The sequence below is a fragment of the Lepidochelys olivacea genome (genome assembly GCF_965140295.1).
Source record: "Lepidochelys olivacea isolate rLepOli2 genome assembly, chromosome: 16".
NCBI lineage: Eukaryota > Metazoa > Chordata > Testudines > Cheloniidae > Lepidochelys > Lepidochelys olivacea.
The window spans coordinates 12,385,446-12,403,125 of NC_140426.1; the positions used below are offsets into that span (position 1 = coordinate 12,385,446).

General features: G+C 49.7%; 1 protein-coding gene across 1 annotated transcript; it reads left to right on the top strand.

Moving 5' to 3' along the window:
* Positions 1-2,068: 2,068 nt before the first annotated feature.
* Positions 2,069-9,727, top strand: TLR4 (toll like receptor 4). Its single transcript, XM_084650562.1, has 3 exons — positions 2,069-2,208; positions 3,462-3,628; positions 7,257-9,727. Exons 1-3 carry the CDS (start codon positions 2,104-2,106, stop codon positions 9,505-9,507), a joined length of 2,523 nt encoding a protein of 840 aa, XP_084506688.1. The 5' UTR covers positions 2,069-2,103; the 3' UTR covers positions 9,508-9,727.
* Positions 9,728-17,680: the final 7,953 nt, after the last annotated feature.

Genomic DNA, 17,680 nt, shown 5'->3' on the forward strand with positions numbered 1-17,680 from the left:
CTGGCTGTTTCGATTGTGAACTCTTTAGGGCTGGCCCGGTCTGCTACTCGGCAGAGCGCCTAACGCAACAGGGTCCCATGCTCGGTTGGGCCTTAGGCACTCCTGTCATAAACATGATTAATAATAATAAGGACCGGTATGTGAGCCATCCCCTGGCATTCTGGGGTAATGCAATTGAAGAGCAGTGTGATGGTTCAGTCTGAAGGAGCACCCTGAAACACACGACTAAATCTCAAAGGGACATGTTGGTGCACCGCTTCAGTCACAAGGAGCGCTCCCTCGTTTGGTCTCCAGGTGGCAGGATCGTTCATTCTCTTCTCACACCCTCAGGACAGGTGAGGTGATAAATGTTCTCAAGGAGGAAAAGGCCTTACCAGTGCAGCCACTGATAGACAATGCAGGATCTGGAGGAGTGTGGGCTAGTGGTTAGCGCATGCCATTCTCAGCGGGGGCTCCTGGGTTCTATTCCTTGCTCTGCCACTGATGTTCTGAGTGATGGTGAATAAGTCATATAACCTCTGAGCCTTGATCTCAACTACAAGGTTTTGCCAGCACAGCTGTGTCAGCCAAGAGTCTGGGAAAAAAATCACATACACCCCACTGTGATAGCTATACCGGCAAACGTCCTGGTGACAACGTCATGAGACATCCTGCCGGCACAGTTTATGTCGTTCGGGGAAGTAGTTTAACTATGCTGGCAAAAGAATTCCTTTTGCTGGGATAAGCTGCGTCTTGTCTTGGGGTCTCTGACAGTCTAGCTAAGCCAGTACAGCAGTTGTACAGCATTTGTAGTGTAGACAAGCCCTCTGCAAAAGTGGGGATAATAACACTTCTCTGTTTCACAGGGGGCTTGTGCCCATTTGGGCCCATCTACATGGGGGCCTCCAGGAAATTAACCTAAACTGTGAATTTGAAGTGGATTAGTTAAACCGCATTAAACCCCTGTGTGAACAACCTCATTCAGAATTAACGTGGCCTTAATTTGGTTTAGTTTAATTTTTTTAATGGGGTTGAATGCGGTTTAACTAATTCACTTCAAATTCACACCTTTAGTTAATTTGGATTAACGTTTCTGGGTGTCCCCGGGTAGAAAAACCTTTAGTTAGTATTTGCAAAGTGCTTTGAAATCTGTTGGTGAAGTCCTCAGACAGGGTATATTTATATCAGGATAGGAAGAAATGTTCTGAATGCAGCACTGCCAGGCTTGATTTTCGACTCTCCCCAAGAACCAGCATCCGAGAAGGCACAGTGTCTTAATGCTGGCATGGCCAGAGCTGTTCTATCCTGGTACAAATCACGTCTGTAGGGCTGTCCAGGATTGGGGGAATGGAAGAAGGAGGAAGACATCTAACAGCCTGGGGCAGGCAGCATGAGATGAAGAGCTCTCAACTTGTCCAACAGCTGTAGATACATCTGAACAAACAGCAGTGTTTAACAAAGTATGGGCCCAATGCTTTGTGCCCTAAGTGCCATCCCAGCCAGGTGAAAGCTCCTTTGTGCAAATCCACACCAGCAGTCTCCTTCCGACTGGGTCACTTCCCAGCCCCACCCAGCGTGTTTTGCTCCCTGCACATGCCTGGTACCATCCTGCTCGTTTCCGGCAGACCTCTGCTCTGCTTGAGATGGGAGCATTGTGTAATGCCAGTATAATCTCCCCGGCTCCCCTAGTCTGTATGGTACGACGGGCAGCCAGAGGTTGTGAGGGTAAACCCAGTGCCAACACTGGATGCACCTAGTGCATTCAGATGTATTAGTGTGTGGGATGGACGTCTTTTCTCTCCCAGGAAAGATGAGTTCCAAAGGGGTGGTTTTCCTTTTTATTCCATCTTAAGCTGAGGCATTAAATGATTGCTCTGATGGGACCCAGGCACCTCTGGGCTTTTTGCCCAGGAGGTCATGCTTTCCTGTAACTTCCTCTTCTTTACAAGCAACTGAACGGAAGAGTGTTGTTCTCAGAGCATGCCTCAGAGCTGCCTTGTTTTCAGTTTCACTTCCCTCTCCTCCCTCTGCCCTTGGGAGGAGCAGTGATGGTGGGGTCAGAGTCTTGCTAGAGTCTTTTATTTTCACTTATGGTTCTCTCCACTGGATGGTCACCTCCTGAAGATGTTCGGGAGAGAAGCTCTCTCCTTTCCAACCTGCTTTGTGCTGTCTTTGGCCACACTTTTCCTGTCGCAGTTAATGGCCAGCAGCCTCAACCCCTGTGTGGAGGTACGTGATCTCTAAATAACCAAAATCCTTTTGTTTCTCAAGAGCAGCTTTCCCCAGCCTGTGTTATTGGTGTCTCTGATGTGCTGAGTGCTCATCTTCCTGTGGGGTGCATTGTCTTTTGCCAGCAGTATTACGCAGCTTTGCAGAAAGCATACGCCACCATGGAAATCCTGGACTAAACCAACTCGCAGCACCAGAAAAAGTAGCTTTGACCTATTTTAGTTTTGTTTCCATAGGCTTGGTATTGCTGAGGTGCAGTTATTAACCAATGGATCCCATTCTCCTACAGCAATAGACTCAGGCCATGCCTACGCTACAAAATTAAGTCCACCTAACTTTCGTCCGCATATAGCTGCCGCAGTAATTACATTGCTTGAGTGCGTTTGTTCTTTATTCCCTGTGTCGGCGGTGCGAGCCCTCACCAGGAGCACTGGTATCGATTGTGGCGTCAGCGTGGGGCATTGTGGGATGCGTGCTGAAAGCCAGTAACCGTCGACATAAGCACTGCGGTGTCTACACTGATGCTGTGTCGACCTAACTACATCAACCTTGATTCTACGCTGCTCACGGAGGTGGAGTTATTAAGTCGGCGTAGCAGTGCAGGTGTGTTGGCGGGAGTGAACTTTAAGTGTGAACACTTCCATAGTTAGGCTGACGGAAGCTGTCTTGGGTCGACCTAACTCTGTAGTGTAGACCAGACCTCAGACCCCGTATTATTACTGCTGTAAGCTCTAATATTTTAGGTTATTCCTGTAATATGTTGCAGAGTTGGTTTTGCAGCCACTGGTCAGCAACTTGTTGCTGAGTTGGTTGTTTCCAGACGTCACTTTTATAAATAAACGAGTTCTATAAGAAATAAAGTTAAATGTTAACTTGAAGAATTAAGTTTAATGCTGATTTTGGATTGTTACTGTCTGAGAGTATCTCTGTTCCCTGGTGTATTACCAGCATCACAAAGAATCTGGTCTTTAAAAGCTCTGGTCCAGATTCACCACTGATATAAGTAGGCACATCCCAGTGGGCTTGCGCCTCATTACACTTGTAATTATATTGGTTATTGGTTTAGGAAGCAGAGATGCTATTACTAGAATAGGTGCAGATGCTTGGACTTCCTGTTGCTCAGTGCGGCCCAGAGGATCTGTCTGTTACAGAGATATTTATCCTGCACGCGATAGTTTTTTAATGGTTTAACTTTCTGGCACTCTGTGGAATCTAGATGTTGATTTGTGGATTGGCTCTGTGAATATTTGCAGGAGATCACCAACGTAACTTACAGATGCATGGAGTTGAACCTCTCTGGAGTTCCCGCTGAAATCCCACCTTCCACCCAGAACTTGGATCTGAGTTTCAACCCACTGGAGTCACTGACCTCAAATTATTTCTCAGCAGTCCCTGCACTGAGGTTTCTGGACCTCACTAGGTATGGAACCTTTCACATTGGTGTTGTCCTACGGGATGCAGACAGGGCTTTTGCGTCACACTGATTAATCCTGTTTCAGAATCGCCAGTGCACTGACACGGGGACAGGCACTGTTATTTTTGCCCTCTTTGCTCTTGTGTCTGTGTGGTTCAACGGGTGATTCTGGCTAAAAAAGGGTTCTAATCCTGCACCATAATTTAAGATCGTGCCCAGTGCTGTCACAGGGATATTGTTCTAAGGTGCAGTTCCTGCACTTCATGTCACTCGTGTTCATTCCGTGGGGCATTCGGCTTTACTACTTCTGTTAGACTGTCAGAGACAACTCCACGAAGGGATGATGGGCTGAAGTCCCTTCCTTCTTGTGCATCCACAGCAGAGTTGTTTCCTAAGTCCGAATCAGCGACCCCTTGTTTTGACAGCACGTGGGCAGTGAAGCGGTTGCACGGGTGTCACTGAGGACATAACCTGGAAACGATTGGTGGGGAGGAGGGGGTCACAGAAGTAAGTGAAGCCCTTATTTCTCTTTCACAACCTGCATTATGGGTGACAATGCACAAGATAGATCGTACACCGTGCAAGTGTCACGTGGCATTTTGTGGGTTGCAAGTGAAGAAATGAGCATCTTTTTAGTGGTAAATAGGGCACATTTGACCTGGAGATCACCTAGAGACAGTAAATGTGGAGACCCAGTGACACCACTCCTACAGAGCTGACCTGCACTTTAAAGATTCAATGGGAATGGTGAATTATATTAATAATAATGATTACTATTGTTTACATAGAGGCATTGGTACCCGCGGCACTTTACAGACATGTCAGAAGAAAAGCTCCCTACCCCGCAGACCTGGCATGGTAATTAAGACCAGGTCCTTACTGGCACATCTCCTCTGATGATGGAATTCTCTCCAGCTCCGATGGCCCATTTCAGACTCTACACCCACTAGAGCCTCACATGAGATCTGAGCTGAAGTTTTAAGTGGCGCCTTTGGCCTTGAATCAGGGATATCTGCTTTGGGATGAATTCCGCTCTCAGCATAAGAGAAATCCCACACCGGGTCTGAGCAATTGCTGAATGCTGCTGGGCTTGTCAAGGATATTCCCTTCTAAGTTCAGCTAGCTGTTTACTGTGCCTGTCCATAGGTGCTAGAACTAGGGGTGCTGCACCCCCTGGCTTGAAGTGGTTTCCATTATATACAGCGTTTACAGTTTGGTTCATAAGCTTTCGTGAGCTCACGAAAGCTCATGCTCAAATAAATTGGTTAGTCTCTAAGGTGCCACAAGTCCTCCTTTTCTTTTTGCGAATACAGACTAACACGGCTGTTACTCTGAAACCAGTTTGGTTCAATGGCTCTCAGCACCCCCACTCCAAAAATTGTTCCAGCACCTCTCTGTCTGTCTCCCTCCAGCCCAATGAGCTGTTTCAGGGCTGATCTACGCTGATAACTAGCATGGGCATTGCTAGTTCTCTCAGGGGAGTGGAAAATCCACTCTTCTGCGAAACATAAATGCCAACTGACCCCTGGGGTAGACAGCGCTAGGTTAACGGAAAAGTTCTTCCATCAGCCTAGGGCTTGTCTATTCTTGAACTCTCCAGCAGCCCAGACGTGTCAATGCAGCATTTCAAGTGTAGACGCTATCTGTGCCAATGGGAGGGGTTCTCCTGTCAGCGTAATTAATCCACTTCCCCAAGAGGCAGTAGCTGTGTCCACGGAAGAATTCTTCCATCGACCTACCGCTGTCTGAGGTCAGCTGAACTATGGCGCTCAGGGGGTGGACTTTTCACACCCCTGAGTGCTGTAGCTGGGTCAGTCTAGTTTATAATGTAGACCAGTCCATAGCTACTGCCACCCGGTAAGGCGCATTAACCACAGCGACAGGAGAACCCCTCCCGTTGCGGCAGTGAGTGTCTACTCTGAAGCGCAGTAGCATTTTAAGTGTAGACTGAGCCACGGCATTAAGGTTTGGAGGTTCAGGGTAGAATCCAGTATCCCTACACGCTAATCCCTCACTAACTCTCCTTGCTTAGAGGAGCAGTCGGCCTTTCCTTCCCTTCCGGATGCTAGGAGCTGAAGCTGTGTTCTATGTTGTTCTAGGGACAGTTTCCTTTAGACTAGCAAGCAGAGCTCAGACTTCATCTGGGACTAAAATACGTGTACCTGACTCCTTATAAGCCTCCGCTGCTGGAACTAAAGTTCCGAATGAGCAAAGTATTTGAGCACATGCTTAAGTACACCCCCTAGCCAGCAAAGCACGTAAGCCTGTGCTTATCTTTGCTGAATAGGGACGGACGGCTCAATCCAGACCTAAATCCTTTAGGCCAAGTGGTAGAGGTTCATGTGTATGGTGCTGAAGCTCCTGGGCTTAAACGTGGTTGTTGAACCAAGTGGGATTGGTTAGAGTGTATGGGTCATATAGGAGATTTGGTGATGGAGGCAGTGTTGCCTAGTGGATGGAGCATTAGACTAGGACTCAGGAGACCTAGGTTCTATTCCCAGATTTGCCACTGGCCTTCTAGGAGACCAAAGGCAAGTCACGTCACCACTTCGTGCTTCCGTTTCCCCATCTGTAAAATGGGGATAATGATACTGTCCTCCTTTGCAAAGTGCTTTGAGATCTATGGATGAAAAGCACTATAGGAGAGCAAGATAGTATTATTATTATAGAATGGGTATTCAACATGGGGTTTCAACCCCACTAGACCTTAGACATTCAGGATGAGGTTCCCTAGGGGAGGTTAGCTTTTAACCCATACTAGGAGTATGTGGGTTATTTTCCACATTTCATGCCTGAATCACGTAAGAGGTTTACCACTCTGCTACTATTTCTGGCTGTGGCATTTTTAGTCTGTTAGTTCAAGCGATAGAGGCTCATGCTTTTAGCACTGAAGGTTCTGGGTTCAAATCCTGAAGACTGCCCCTAGCAGATTCAGTCACATACAACATTCCGCACCCTGATGTAGATTTAGGGTCTTCCCATGGATTGTTGGTAACTCCGCGGCACTCTTCTGAGTTTAAGGTTTCCTTTCATTCCAGAAATGAAGGCTGAGATTGTCAAAGCTCCCTGAGGAAATTGTGTCCAGTTCCCATGAACATTAACTGGAATGAGGTACCCAGATCTCCTAGGTGCCTTGTAAACGCTCAGCCTCTGTTTTAAGGCCTTTTGGTGGTGAAGAAACCCTGGAATGTCAATGGGTGCTTTTGATTAGGACTGTCAGGTTGTAAAGGAAGCCTGCACCCTGCCTCACTGTAGATGGCTCTGTAAATCCCCTGCTTTCAAATTTAATTCCAGATTTAGGCAGGGCAGAAGAGATGTGAGAGATGTGTTCTATGTGTCAGCATTCATTTCCTTTCCACTAAGCTGATTTCTTTTTGCCTGGTTGGCCAGGTCTGCATCTCTGGGCGATAATGCTGTGCTCACACGTAGATCTGGTGTGATAATATTGCCCCAGGTTTGATAATGGTGTGTCTGCAAAGCTGCCTAGCTTGGTAATGCTCCATACCCATGTGCACCTGGCATAATGACACTGTGTCTGCACCCAGTGCAGTAACGCGGTACCCATATGCATGTGCGTGTGTGTGACAGAAGTGATAATGCTTCATGTATATTGTTCTCTTTTCTTGCGTAACAGGTGTCGCATCCAGACAATTGAAGACTATGCTTTTGAGGATCTTCATAACTTGCTCACCTTGATTCTGACTGCAAATCCCCTCTGGCATCTGGGTCCAAAAGCCTTCTATAGTTTGACATCCCTGCAAAAGCTGGTAGCTGTGGAAGACAGCATATCCTCGCTAGCTGACCTGCCCATTGGACACTTACATACTCTGCAGGAACTGAATGTGGCCAAGAACAATGTCGACTCTTTGAAGCTCCCCAAATATTTCTCCAACTTGACTTTTCTCCGATTCCTGAGCCTTCAATCGAATAAGATCTCATCTATCTCCACAGGAGACCTGGATGTTTTGCAAGGAGAGAAGGGCCTCAACCTAACATTAGTGCTTTCTATCAATGATATAAAATACATTCAGCTAGGCTCCTTTGAGGGGATTCATCTTCATGAGCTGTCTCTGAGGGCTTGTTTTGAGAACACCAGTGTTATGAAGGCTGGCATCCAAGGCCTTGCTGGCTTACAGGTCAACAGACTAGTTCTTGGAGAGTTCAGGAACATTCGGAGAGTGGGGGACTTTAGTAATGGGCTCCTGGATGGACTGTGTCAGGTGCAGCTTCAGGAGTTTGTGTTCATTTGCTTCGAGAGGTTTTATAATTGCACAGACACTCTCTTTGACTGCCTGGTCAACACCTCCATTATTCGGATGGTGGATATCTACCTCAACCAGGTGTCAGCGGTCCCTACTGCCTCCAGACTACACCAGCTGGAATGCAAGACCTGCAAGTTTAGTGAGGTGCCTGCCCTGAAGCTGTCCTCCTTCAAAGAGCTGAGAGTGCTTCGGATCACCAAAAGCAAATACCTCACTGGCTTCCTGCAGACATTTGTGGATCTGCCTAACCTGGAGGTCCTGGATCTGAGTGAGAACCGGCTCAGCTTCATTCAATGCTGTGCCTTTTACCTGTCTGGGACCCCAAAGTTGAAGCACTTGAACCTGAGCTTCAACTCCAAAATCAGCGTGTCTGGAAGCTGGAGTGTCAATGAGCTGGTGTCTCTGGACTTTCAGCACTCGAAGTTGAATGGTCCTGGCTCCTTTCCTGTCTTCCTCTCCCTTGGGAAACTCATCTACCTTGATATTTCCTACACCAACACTCATGTTGAGTCCCAGTGTGCGTTCTGTGGCTTAGAGTCCCTGCAAGTGCTCAAGATGGCCGGCAACTCCTTTAAGGGCAACAACCTGGGCGACAGCTTCATGAAAGTGACCCAGCTGCTCACCCTGGATGTTTCCAGCTGTAATTTGATACAGGTGTCTCTGAGCGCATTTTCTACCCTTAATAAATTGCAAAAGCTAAACATCAGCCACAACAAGCTGCTGACCTTTGACCACCTGGCCTACAAGCCTCTCCAGGCCCTCACTGTCCTGGACTTTAGCAGCAACCAGCTGACTGTCTTGACAGAAAAGGCTCTGGAGAGCCTGCCGAGCAGCTTGGTCCACCTGGACATCTCTTGCAACCTGTTTGACTGCTCCTGCAGCCACCTGAGTTTCCTGAAGTGGGCCAAGGAGCACGGGGAGCTGCTCTGGAGCACCAAGCTGATGGTCTGCAATAGCCCCGAGCACCTGAAGAATGTGAGTGTGCTGAACTTTGACCTCTCCTCCTGCCAACTCAGTCCCATTCTGATGGCCATCTATGTGGGCCCGGCCCTCGCTGGAGCTCTGTTCTTGTTCCTCATTTACAAATACTACTTCAACCTGTACTACGGGCTGGTACTGCTCAGCGGATGCCGGCGGTATGCGGACAGGGATGACACCTACGACGCCTTTGTCATCCACTCCAGCAAGGACATTGAGTGGGTGAGAAAGGAGCTGGTCGAGACCTTGGAGGGGGGAGTACCCCCCTTCCACCTCTGCCTCCACTACCGGGACTTCACGCCGGGGGTGCCCGTTGCCTCCAACATCATCCACGAAGGGTTCCTGAGCAGCAGGAAAGTCATCGCGGTCATCTCCAACCACTTCATGGAGAGCAAGTGGTGCAGCTTTGAGCTTGAGATCGCCCAGTCCTGGCAGTTCGTGGAGGGCAGAGCTGGCATCATCCTGATTGTGCTGGAGGAAGTGAATAAGGCGCTGCTGAGGCGCAAGCTGGGGCTGTCCCGCTACCTGCAGAGGAACACCTACCTGGAGTGGAAGGACAGGGAAATAAGCAGGCACCTCTTTTGGAGGCAGCTGAGGACGGCCTTGCTAGCTGGCAAAACAGAACCAGGAAGCGGGGGAAACTAATGGGAACAAACTATGATGGTGCTTCCCTGTTCCTTGCTCTCTCTGCCTGGCCCTGGCTGAAAGCCGGGGTTCATGAGCTGGGTCTCCAGGAGTTGTTTCCTTTGGAGCTGGAGGAATTTAATTCTTCTGAAGTACAAGAGTGGGGACCCAGTGAAACTGTAGGCCAGGGTGGGCAAACTTTTTGGCCCAAGGGCCACATCTGGGTATGGAAATTGTATGGTGGGCCATGAACACTCACGAAATTTGGGGTTGGGGTGTGGCTGGGGATGAGGGCTCCGGCTGGGGGTGTGGGTTCTGGGGTGGGGCCAGAAATGAGGAGTTCAGGGTGCGGGAGGGGGCTCCGGGCTGGGGCAGGGGTGCGGGTGCGGGGGTGAGCTCTGGGGTGCAGGAGGGTGAGACCGAGGGGTTTGGAGGGTGGGAGGGGGATCAGGGCTGACGAAGGGGTTGGGGCATGGGAGGGGATCAGGGGTGCAGTCTCTGGGTGGCGCTTACCTCAAGCAGCTCCTGGAAACAGCGGCATGTCCCCCCTCTGCCCAATCCACAGGCGCCACCCCTGCAGCACCCATTGGCCCCATTTGCTGGCCAATGGGAGTGGTACTTGGGGCAGGGGCAGCGTGCAGAGCCCCCTGGCTGCCCCTTACGCATAGGAGCCAGAGGGGGGACGTGCCGCTTCTTCGAGGAGCCGCGCGGAGCGGGGCAAGCTCCCGATCCCACTCCCCGGCAGGAGCTCGAAGGCCAGATTAAAACATCTTAAAGGCCAGATGCAGCCCCTGGGCCGTAGTTTGCCCACCTCTGCTCTAGGCCCTTTGTTCAGCAGCCTCCTCTAAGGGAGAGCTTGTGAACTAAGGTGTCAGGTGCAGCTGGGATGCTTCCACATGGACAGGCTGGCCTGACGGCCATCGGTGGCCACAGCCATTCCAAGCTGGTCTGGCCTGGGGATGAGAGGCAACAGCCCGGCGGTAGTGCTTTCATAAGGGGGCGCTCTTGCCTGGGATTCAGTCCTGAACTACTGTCCACTCACAGTGTTATGGGCAGGGGGCAAGTAAGCTCTTTTGAGGAATTGGCCCTGACCCTCCAAGAGCGGCCGCTGCAGAGCATTGGTGGTAGCTCTCCGGTCCACAGCCACCTGGCCCCAGCAGAAGGTAGGGCCGCAGGGGGCCTGCTCTTACTTCCACCGCTGGCATAACGGGCCCTACCCCAGTGGAAGATCAGAAATAACAGCGCTCTGCTCTGCTTGGCCTTGATACACCCTCTCCTCCCCATTATGCTGGGGCAGGGGAGGTGTGACTGGGACAGGAAGTGAGGTCTCTGCCATCGATGTCACGGCTCAGCCCACGTCTGAATTTGGGAGCCGGTGGGATGAAGTGGCCTGTCGACACAGCGACATATGGAATCACTGTCCAGCATTCCGTTGTTAGTTATATGGGGTGGATCCTTGTTCGGGAAGTTTTGCCTTTCGTTCAACGGGAGCGGCTTTGACCTTTAGTATAATGCTGTAGCAGAGCTTAGGCCTGTAAGAAATGAGAGAAAGGGGAGAGGTGCATGGCTGAATGCAATGGAGAACTGTATATGTTCTACTGTTGGGAGAAATAGGGGCCAGCAAAGCCTACAGCCCCCCCCCTTCCCCCCGATTGACTAGGAATGATGGTGGCGCTCCTGGGGCACGAATTACCCAATGGAATCTTGCTCTTTTTACAGCTGGATGGAAGGTTTTGGGTGTGAATCTGAGAGTCAGTCCAGTTTGACTGTGGTGTAACCCTGCTGAAATCTGTGACGTTATCCCAGCGTAAACCAGGCAGGGTCCCGTGAGGAATCAGGTTTATCATTTAGTCAAAATGATGGCCTGATTCTGATCTCACTCAGGTGCAAATCAGGAATATTTTCACTGAAGCCAGGTGTGCGTGAGATCAGACTCACGCCTTATATTTGCAGAAGCCTGCTCCCAGGGAGGACCCAGTCTCAGTGGGTGGCTTGCGCTGGCCTAAGCCCAATTCCCTTTACCTCCCACTGTGCTGTATCATTACTCACCAGTGACACAGTCACCTCTCTAGTGTCTTTGTGTTTCAAGAGAGGAACTGTGTGCAAAATACTCTAATAAAACTGGACTCACGCTGCATTTGCATCCTGCAGTGAGTTTCTCTCCGTTTTACATTTGCTAAGTACTGTTGCAGTCATTTCCAGAGTGCTCTGTCTCTTACTTCAGGCATGACTGACAGTCCGGGAGCGCAGCGCTTTGTCAGACAAACCTGTCTCCTCGCCGTGGGGTGGAGGCCTGGGAAACCAGAGGAGGGCTTCTGCACAGAGGAGAGATTTCAAGGTGCAGTAAACAAGGGCATGTCTCAAGGTTCCTCGGTTCAAGGCTAAAGAAGAGCGCAGAGGACGAAGTAAATATATGTCTGGTTTTCAGCAGGTACAATTTAAATTAGAAAATGAAAGGGGACAAATCAAATGGCGTGGGAGTTACTGCTCCTGAATTGAATGGCACTGAAGCTGCAGGTCTCTTTCTCTGTCTCTGTGTGTCTCTTCTACAAACAATTCACGGTGTAAATGTATTGCAGGTACAAATCGCAGTGTCCTATGATTCTTGATTATCATTGTAATGATGGGTTTCTGAAAGCCTGCAAGTGGTCCAGGGAATGATAATAAGGGTGCAGGACAGATGTGTTGTTTCGACGGTGAGGGTTTGTTGGATAGCAAGCCAAGTTTGGCAGAATAGTTACTGGGGCTGTGCTTGTCAGAAGCTCCTAGATCCACACTTTAAAGGCAGGCTGGTGACTGCCATGCCCCTCCACTCCAGACACGTGGCATCACCCATACAGACTCAGCTATGGACGTGGCCCCAGGCTACCCCAGTTAGATTGTCCTGCTGGCTGTGAGTGCATGGGAAAGCCATCATTGCTTCTGGAAGGGGTAAGCCAACAGAAAAGGCTACAGGCCGGAGACAGGCTGTGGCTCTCTGAGCATTCGAGACAGCGTCACACGCAAGTTTGAGGGTTTGTTTGATTGTTTTGTTTTATTTCTGCAAGTTGGAAAATTGTTTATCCCCTCTCAGTAAGTGTGACTGCTGTCCATAGTATCACACGGCTTCAGTAGTGCTGCGCTTCTAAGAACATGGCAAGTTCATTTCCCTTGCTGAAGAGAGTGGAGGAGACAGTAGACCCCTGCGTATGGTAGCTGCTTCCTCAGTGGCTGGAGTTAATTTCAATTCTGGGGGATCACAGGGTTTTTTTATGGGCAACACCAGTGCTGTTACGTCAGGGAGCCTGTGTGGCTAGCAACATGAGCTTCCCTGGATAGACTCCTGACAGCAAGCAAAGGTTTACCAGCTTATCCATTGCAAATGCACTAAGCAACCTGCAGCATGTGGGCCAGAGAATAGCATACAGAGGAGAGCTGGTCAGGAATCAGGTAGAGCAGGGACTGAACGTGAGTCTCCTACATCCTGGGTGAGTCTCCTAACCACTGGGCTATTGGCTATGCTAGAGAGTCTCACTTTTTTCTCCCTGTACCCTTTTCCAGGTGAGCAGCCAGAAGGGCCTGGGGTCCTTGCTGAAGCCATGACAAGGGCAAGTTAATTTTGCTTTCCTTCTCACAGAGCAGCTCCAGTTTTGCCTACACTCCTGGTGCATCTCATGAGAATGGAGGAGAAGATAGTCCCGCTAACACTGCAGTGCCCGTCCCAACACCTGGAAAGTATTTTGTGCTTGTGGCACTTGGGCAGGAAAGGCTGACCATCCCTGTTCTAGATGGTGCAAATAATTGGTGATGAGCTGGTTACAGAGCTGACCATGGACCCTTGAAGGCAACAGGAGCTTTGCCATTTACTTCAGCGGCTGCAGGGTCAGGCGCTGAGTTCCCATAGCGTTCCCCATTGAACCTAGGTTCTTAGGTCTCATCTCCATTGGGGATTTGTATCTGGACCAGTGCAAACACCTACTGTGGACTGGCAAAGCCATTGTTTGCATGGTAGGTGTCTGTCTGTCTGTCTGTGTCTCTCTCTCTCACACACACATGGAAATTTGGGTTGTCTCCCAGAGGATTGTATTGCCCATGTATCCAAAGGAAGTAGCAAAAATAGTTTGGCAGGCCTGACCCCCAAAATGCTGAGGCCAGCTCGGGCTGTGCCAATCAACAATACACAGTCAACCCATGGAACTCTTTGCCAAGGATGTTGTGAAGGCCAAGACTATAACAGGATTCAAAAAAGAACTAGATAAATTCATGGAGAATAGGTCCATCAATTGCTGTTAGCCAAGATGGGCAGGAATGGTGTCCCTAGCCTCTGTTTGCCAGTAGCTGGGAATGGGCGACAGGGGATGGATCACTTGATGATTCCCTGTTCTGTTCATTCCCTCTGGGGCACCTGGCATTGATCACTGTCAGAAGACAGGATACTGGGCTAGATGGACCTTTGGCCTGTCCCAGTATGGCCATTCTTATGTTCTAATCATCACTGGGAAGGTGATTTCTCTAGTAAGATCTCTGATTTGAGCCAGGCCCTTGCAATCATGAAATATTTGTGATCTCCAGGCTGTAGAGAAGAAGTTACACAATAAGAATTCCATTGCCTTGAGACCAGTCTTGGCTCTGGCTGGCTGCAGGAGTGGCACAGGGCGAATGGTCCTTCATGCAGATTTATCCTTTGAATCCCCAGTGCCTTAGCAAAGCCCACCTGTCAGGCTGTCCTGCTGTGGCTCCAGAGCATGAGGACGACCCTCTAGGCAGACTGTTAAGAAGCAGGAAACAAACTTCAAATTGGTTGTGAATTCTATACTTAGATTTTACCACCCAATTATCAAGTGTAAACTCAGGCACTAGAAGAGCCTGAACAAAGGCGTCAGAGACAGTCCCTTGGGTATTCTGATCTGTCTCGCCACCTGCGTAAGCTTATCTTTGTGATGGATGGTCCCTTACACCATAAATTGCAGCAATATTCAGGCTACTCCCCGTCCCAAAGGCCCAGTCGCTTACCCAAGGTCAATTGCAGCTTAGATCTCACCCCAGAAACAATGCTTGTAGCCTATCCTGTAATAAATGATATACAGATGTATGAATAGGAAAAGGAAATGAGAGTTATTTACAAGGTTCAAGCAGGTAAACATACACACACAAATGAGTTCCAGTCTTAAGTTTCAAAAAGTAACAGAAGCTTCTATAATGAGCAAGCTGTATATGTCCCTGAGGGCTAGCCCAATCTAAACACTAGAGATCAGTGTGGGATTTAAGTGGGAGCCGGTGTAACTGTAACGATTCTGTGGCTGCCCGAATGCTGACACCACAGCCACTGGTAGAGAAGAGAACCCAGCCCCTCCCCTCCGCACCAGGCATAAAATCACCCCAAGGCAGAGGGCTGATGTGCTACTGAACCCAGTATAGAGATGAAGCCGCATCTAAGCCCATATGTTCTTCATTTCTGTTTTGTTACGTGTAATCGGCTTGGGTGAAATGCTGTGTAAAACATTAGCAGGGCTGCTGCCTTCATCTGAACCCTGGGTTTTTGTGGGGGTTCCTGCAGTAGTGAACTCCCTCCAGGCAAGGGCCCCTGTTGAGAGGTCTCCTCCTAGGGTACGTCAACACTGCAATCCGCGGTGTGATTGCCGCATGGATGGACATACCTCCACCAGCCTTATTGAAAAGAGCCATGTAGCTGCAGCAGTGCAGGCTAGCAAAGCAAGTATGTACCTAAGGTCCCCGTCCGGCTTGCGTAGCCCACGCTGAAGCCCGCCCCGCCGTGTCTACATGGGTGTTTTTAGCCATCCTACCATGGGCAAAGACAGTGTGGCTACATCTGCCCAAACTGCAGTCACACCTCAATTTGCAGTGTAGACATAGATTGGGACTGCAGTGGCTTCTCATCAAACCCTACAGTGACTGTGAAGGGAAAGGCTGGGGAAGGAGGGGAGAGCGCCCCTGTGACTCATGCTGAGAGAGGCTGAGTTTGCAGGAGCTAAGAGCTGTTCACATAGGGCTCCTACCCCATTCCCTACGCTGAGTCCTGCAGGTAGTGGCTGGCATTGGAATATCTGTCTCAGCAGGCCATGCCCTCTATAAATTCTAGTCCCAAACAGTATAAAATAATATGGTGGTTTACATGTTTCTCTCCATCAGTATCAGCAGTTACAGCAGAATGGATTAGCCAGGGCTATTTTTCATTACCTGCATTAATCAGCCTGCTCCTATCCACGTGGTGAATGGAAAGAGAGAGACCGAGTCACCCTTTAAATCTATTTAAATGCAAATGAAACTCTTGTCCTGAAGCCCGCTTACGTGCTCAGTCCATGCTGTGTTCATTGCAAAAAATCCTCACACGTGTTCTGAACTGCCCCGACTCCTGTTACGTCTGATCTCAGAAACTGCAATCAGAATGATTTCATCTGTCTCTCTATCGGATCACTCTCGCTCATCTGAGAAGCAGAAGCAGCACGCACAGCTTCACGTTTGTGCCTCCATTCTCAGCAGATTCTGCCTTCAGGACCTTGCTGATGTTGCCCTGAACCCAAGCTGGGTGTCCGTTCGATCCCTGAGGCTTGGTGGGAGCCGTCCGTTACAAGACCATTTCTGCCGACAGGGAAGATGCTGGGGATGGCATTGTTCAGGATCTCTGCCAGGCCTCGCTTTGCCAGGCTGGTGGCTGGAATCAAAAGACAACCAATGTCCTCTAGAGAGTCCAGGTGCTGAAGGGCAAAGCCATTCCTCCCCAGCGGGGCCTGTCGCTGTTAAATCCCTCTTGTGCATTGCCCGGGGTGTGCACCCCATGCCATCTGAGGCATGTTCAGGTTTTGGTTTCTCACAGCAGTATCCACAGGCACGTTTAGAAAGACAGAACTCAGTGATACATACAGAACTCAGTCGAAGTACAGTTATTTATTCCCCTTTCCGTAAGGTGCACCTCATCCAAACTCTAAGGACAGCTGTATAATTGTACAACGATATAAAACCCGCTGGGGATGGACAGCTGCTCCTTCAAGCCAAACCCCACCTCAGCCTAAACAGCTCCAAGAACACAATATGTCCCTGCATCCTTCTAGCCCTCCGCTGACCTTCTGCTCCCCAAGCCAGTGTGTTCCCGGTGGTATGATCCAGGCTCCATCATCAAACCAAATTCACAAAGAGTTTGGGGAAAAGAAAGAGACCCTAGGAAAGCTTTCCAGAGGCTGGCAGCGCCAGGCCTAGTCTGCACATCGCATAGGACATAACCACCTTTAGCACTGCCTGGTGCCGGTGACATTACACTTCCACTCAGTACCAGCTGGCGGGCGTGGCCCAGAGGGCAGAAGACCAAACTCCCCCTCTTCTCTTAGCATTGGTCTCCCCAGGTCAGGGCTTAGGTGCCTTTGCAGGGGAGCTCGGGGAAACTTTGCTCCACTGCGGCCGTACTGCACCGGTTGTGGGTAGGCCCCGATTCAGCAAGGCAATCAAGCACATGCCTAAGTTTAAGCACATGTTTTTCCCCAAGTGACTCCAATGGGACTGCTGACGTGCTTAAACATAGGCAGATGCTTAAGTGCTTTTCTGACGCAAGCCCACACATGGAGGGCATCAGGCCTACTCCATTTACCCTATGTTATCACCGTGCAAAAGGGGTGAAATTCAGGATAAGGGCCTAGGTGCCATTTCTGACCTCCAATTAGAGATTAAGTGGCACACAGCGCTTGTGCAGGGCCTCTGCCCAAGGGTACAGTTCAGCTGGGATGAATTCCTGCTACAGGAGTACCACACGCTAGCTTCTGCTCCTATCCCCTTTTTGCTTGATGTGCCAAAGGAGGCAAGTCCTGGGAAGCTCCAGAAACTCCTGAGGTGGGTGTTGAAGGGGCTCTGGAAACCAGGACACAAAGTGGCATGCTTGTGTCTTTCCATCAGCAACATCTGGGATGTGGACCCAGAAGGAGAATTTTGTTTTATTTTGTTTTTTCCCCTTCTGCTAATGTTGCTCTGAAGCTATTAATTTCAGACCAGGGGCCAGCACTTCAACTGGTGCAAATGAGAGTAGTCACATTAATTTCCATGTAACTCTGCTCATTTACACCAATGGAGGGGCTGGCCCCATAACCACATCCACTGGGCCTTCAGATAAGATCCAACTGTTACATGATCAAGTACTAGTCACAAGCTCTCTCTACCATGGTCGCTTATCGCAATATCTTGAGTACTAGGTAAATGACAATGGTGTATT

What these genes read in the sequence shown, in the direction of transcription:
- TLR4 (XM_084650562.1), top strand. Translation starts at nt 2,104, where the DNA reads ATGTTCGGGAGAGAAGCTCTCTCCTTTCCAACCTGCTTTGTGCTGTCT. An exon ending in GCCTCAACCCCTGTGTGGAG is followed by an intron (nt 2,209 to 3,461) that starts GTACGTGATCTC and finishes GAATATTTGCAG; the next exon opens with GAGATCACCAACGTAACTTA. An exon ending in AGGTTTCTGGACCTCACTAG is followed by an intron (nt 3,629 to 7,256) that starts GTATGGAACCTT and finishes CTTGCGTAACAG; the next exon opens with GTGTCGCATCCAGACAATTG.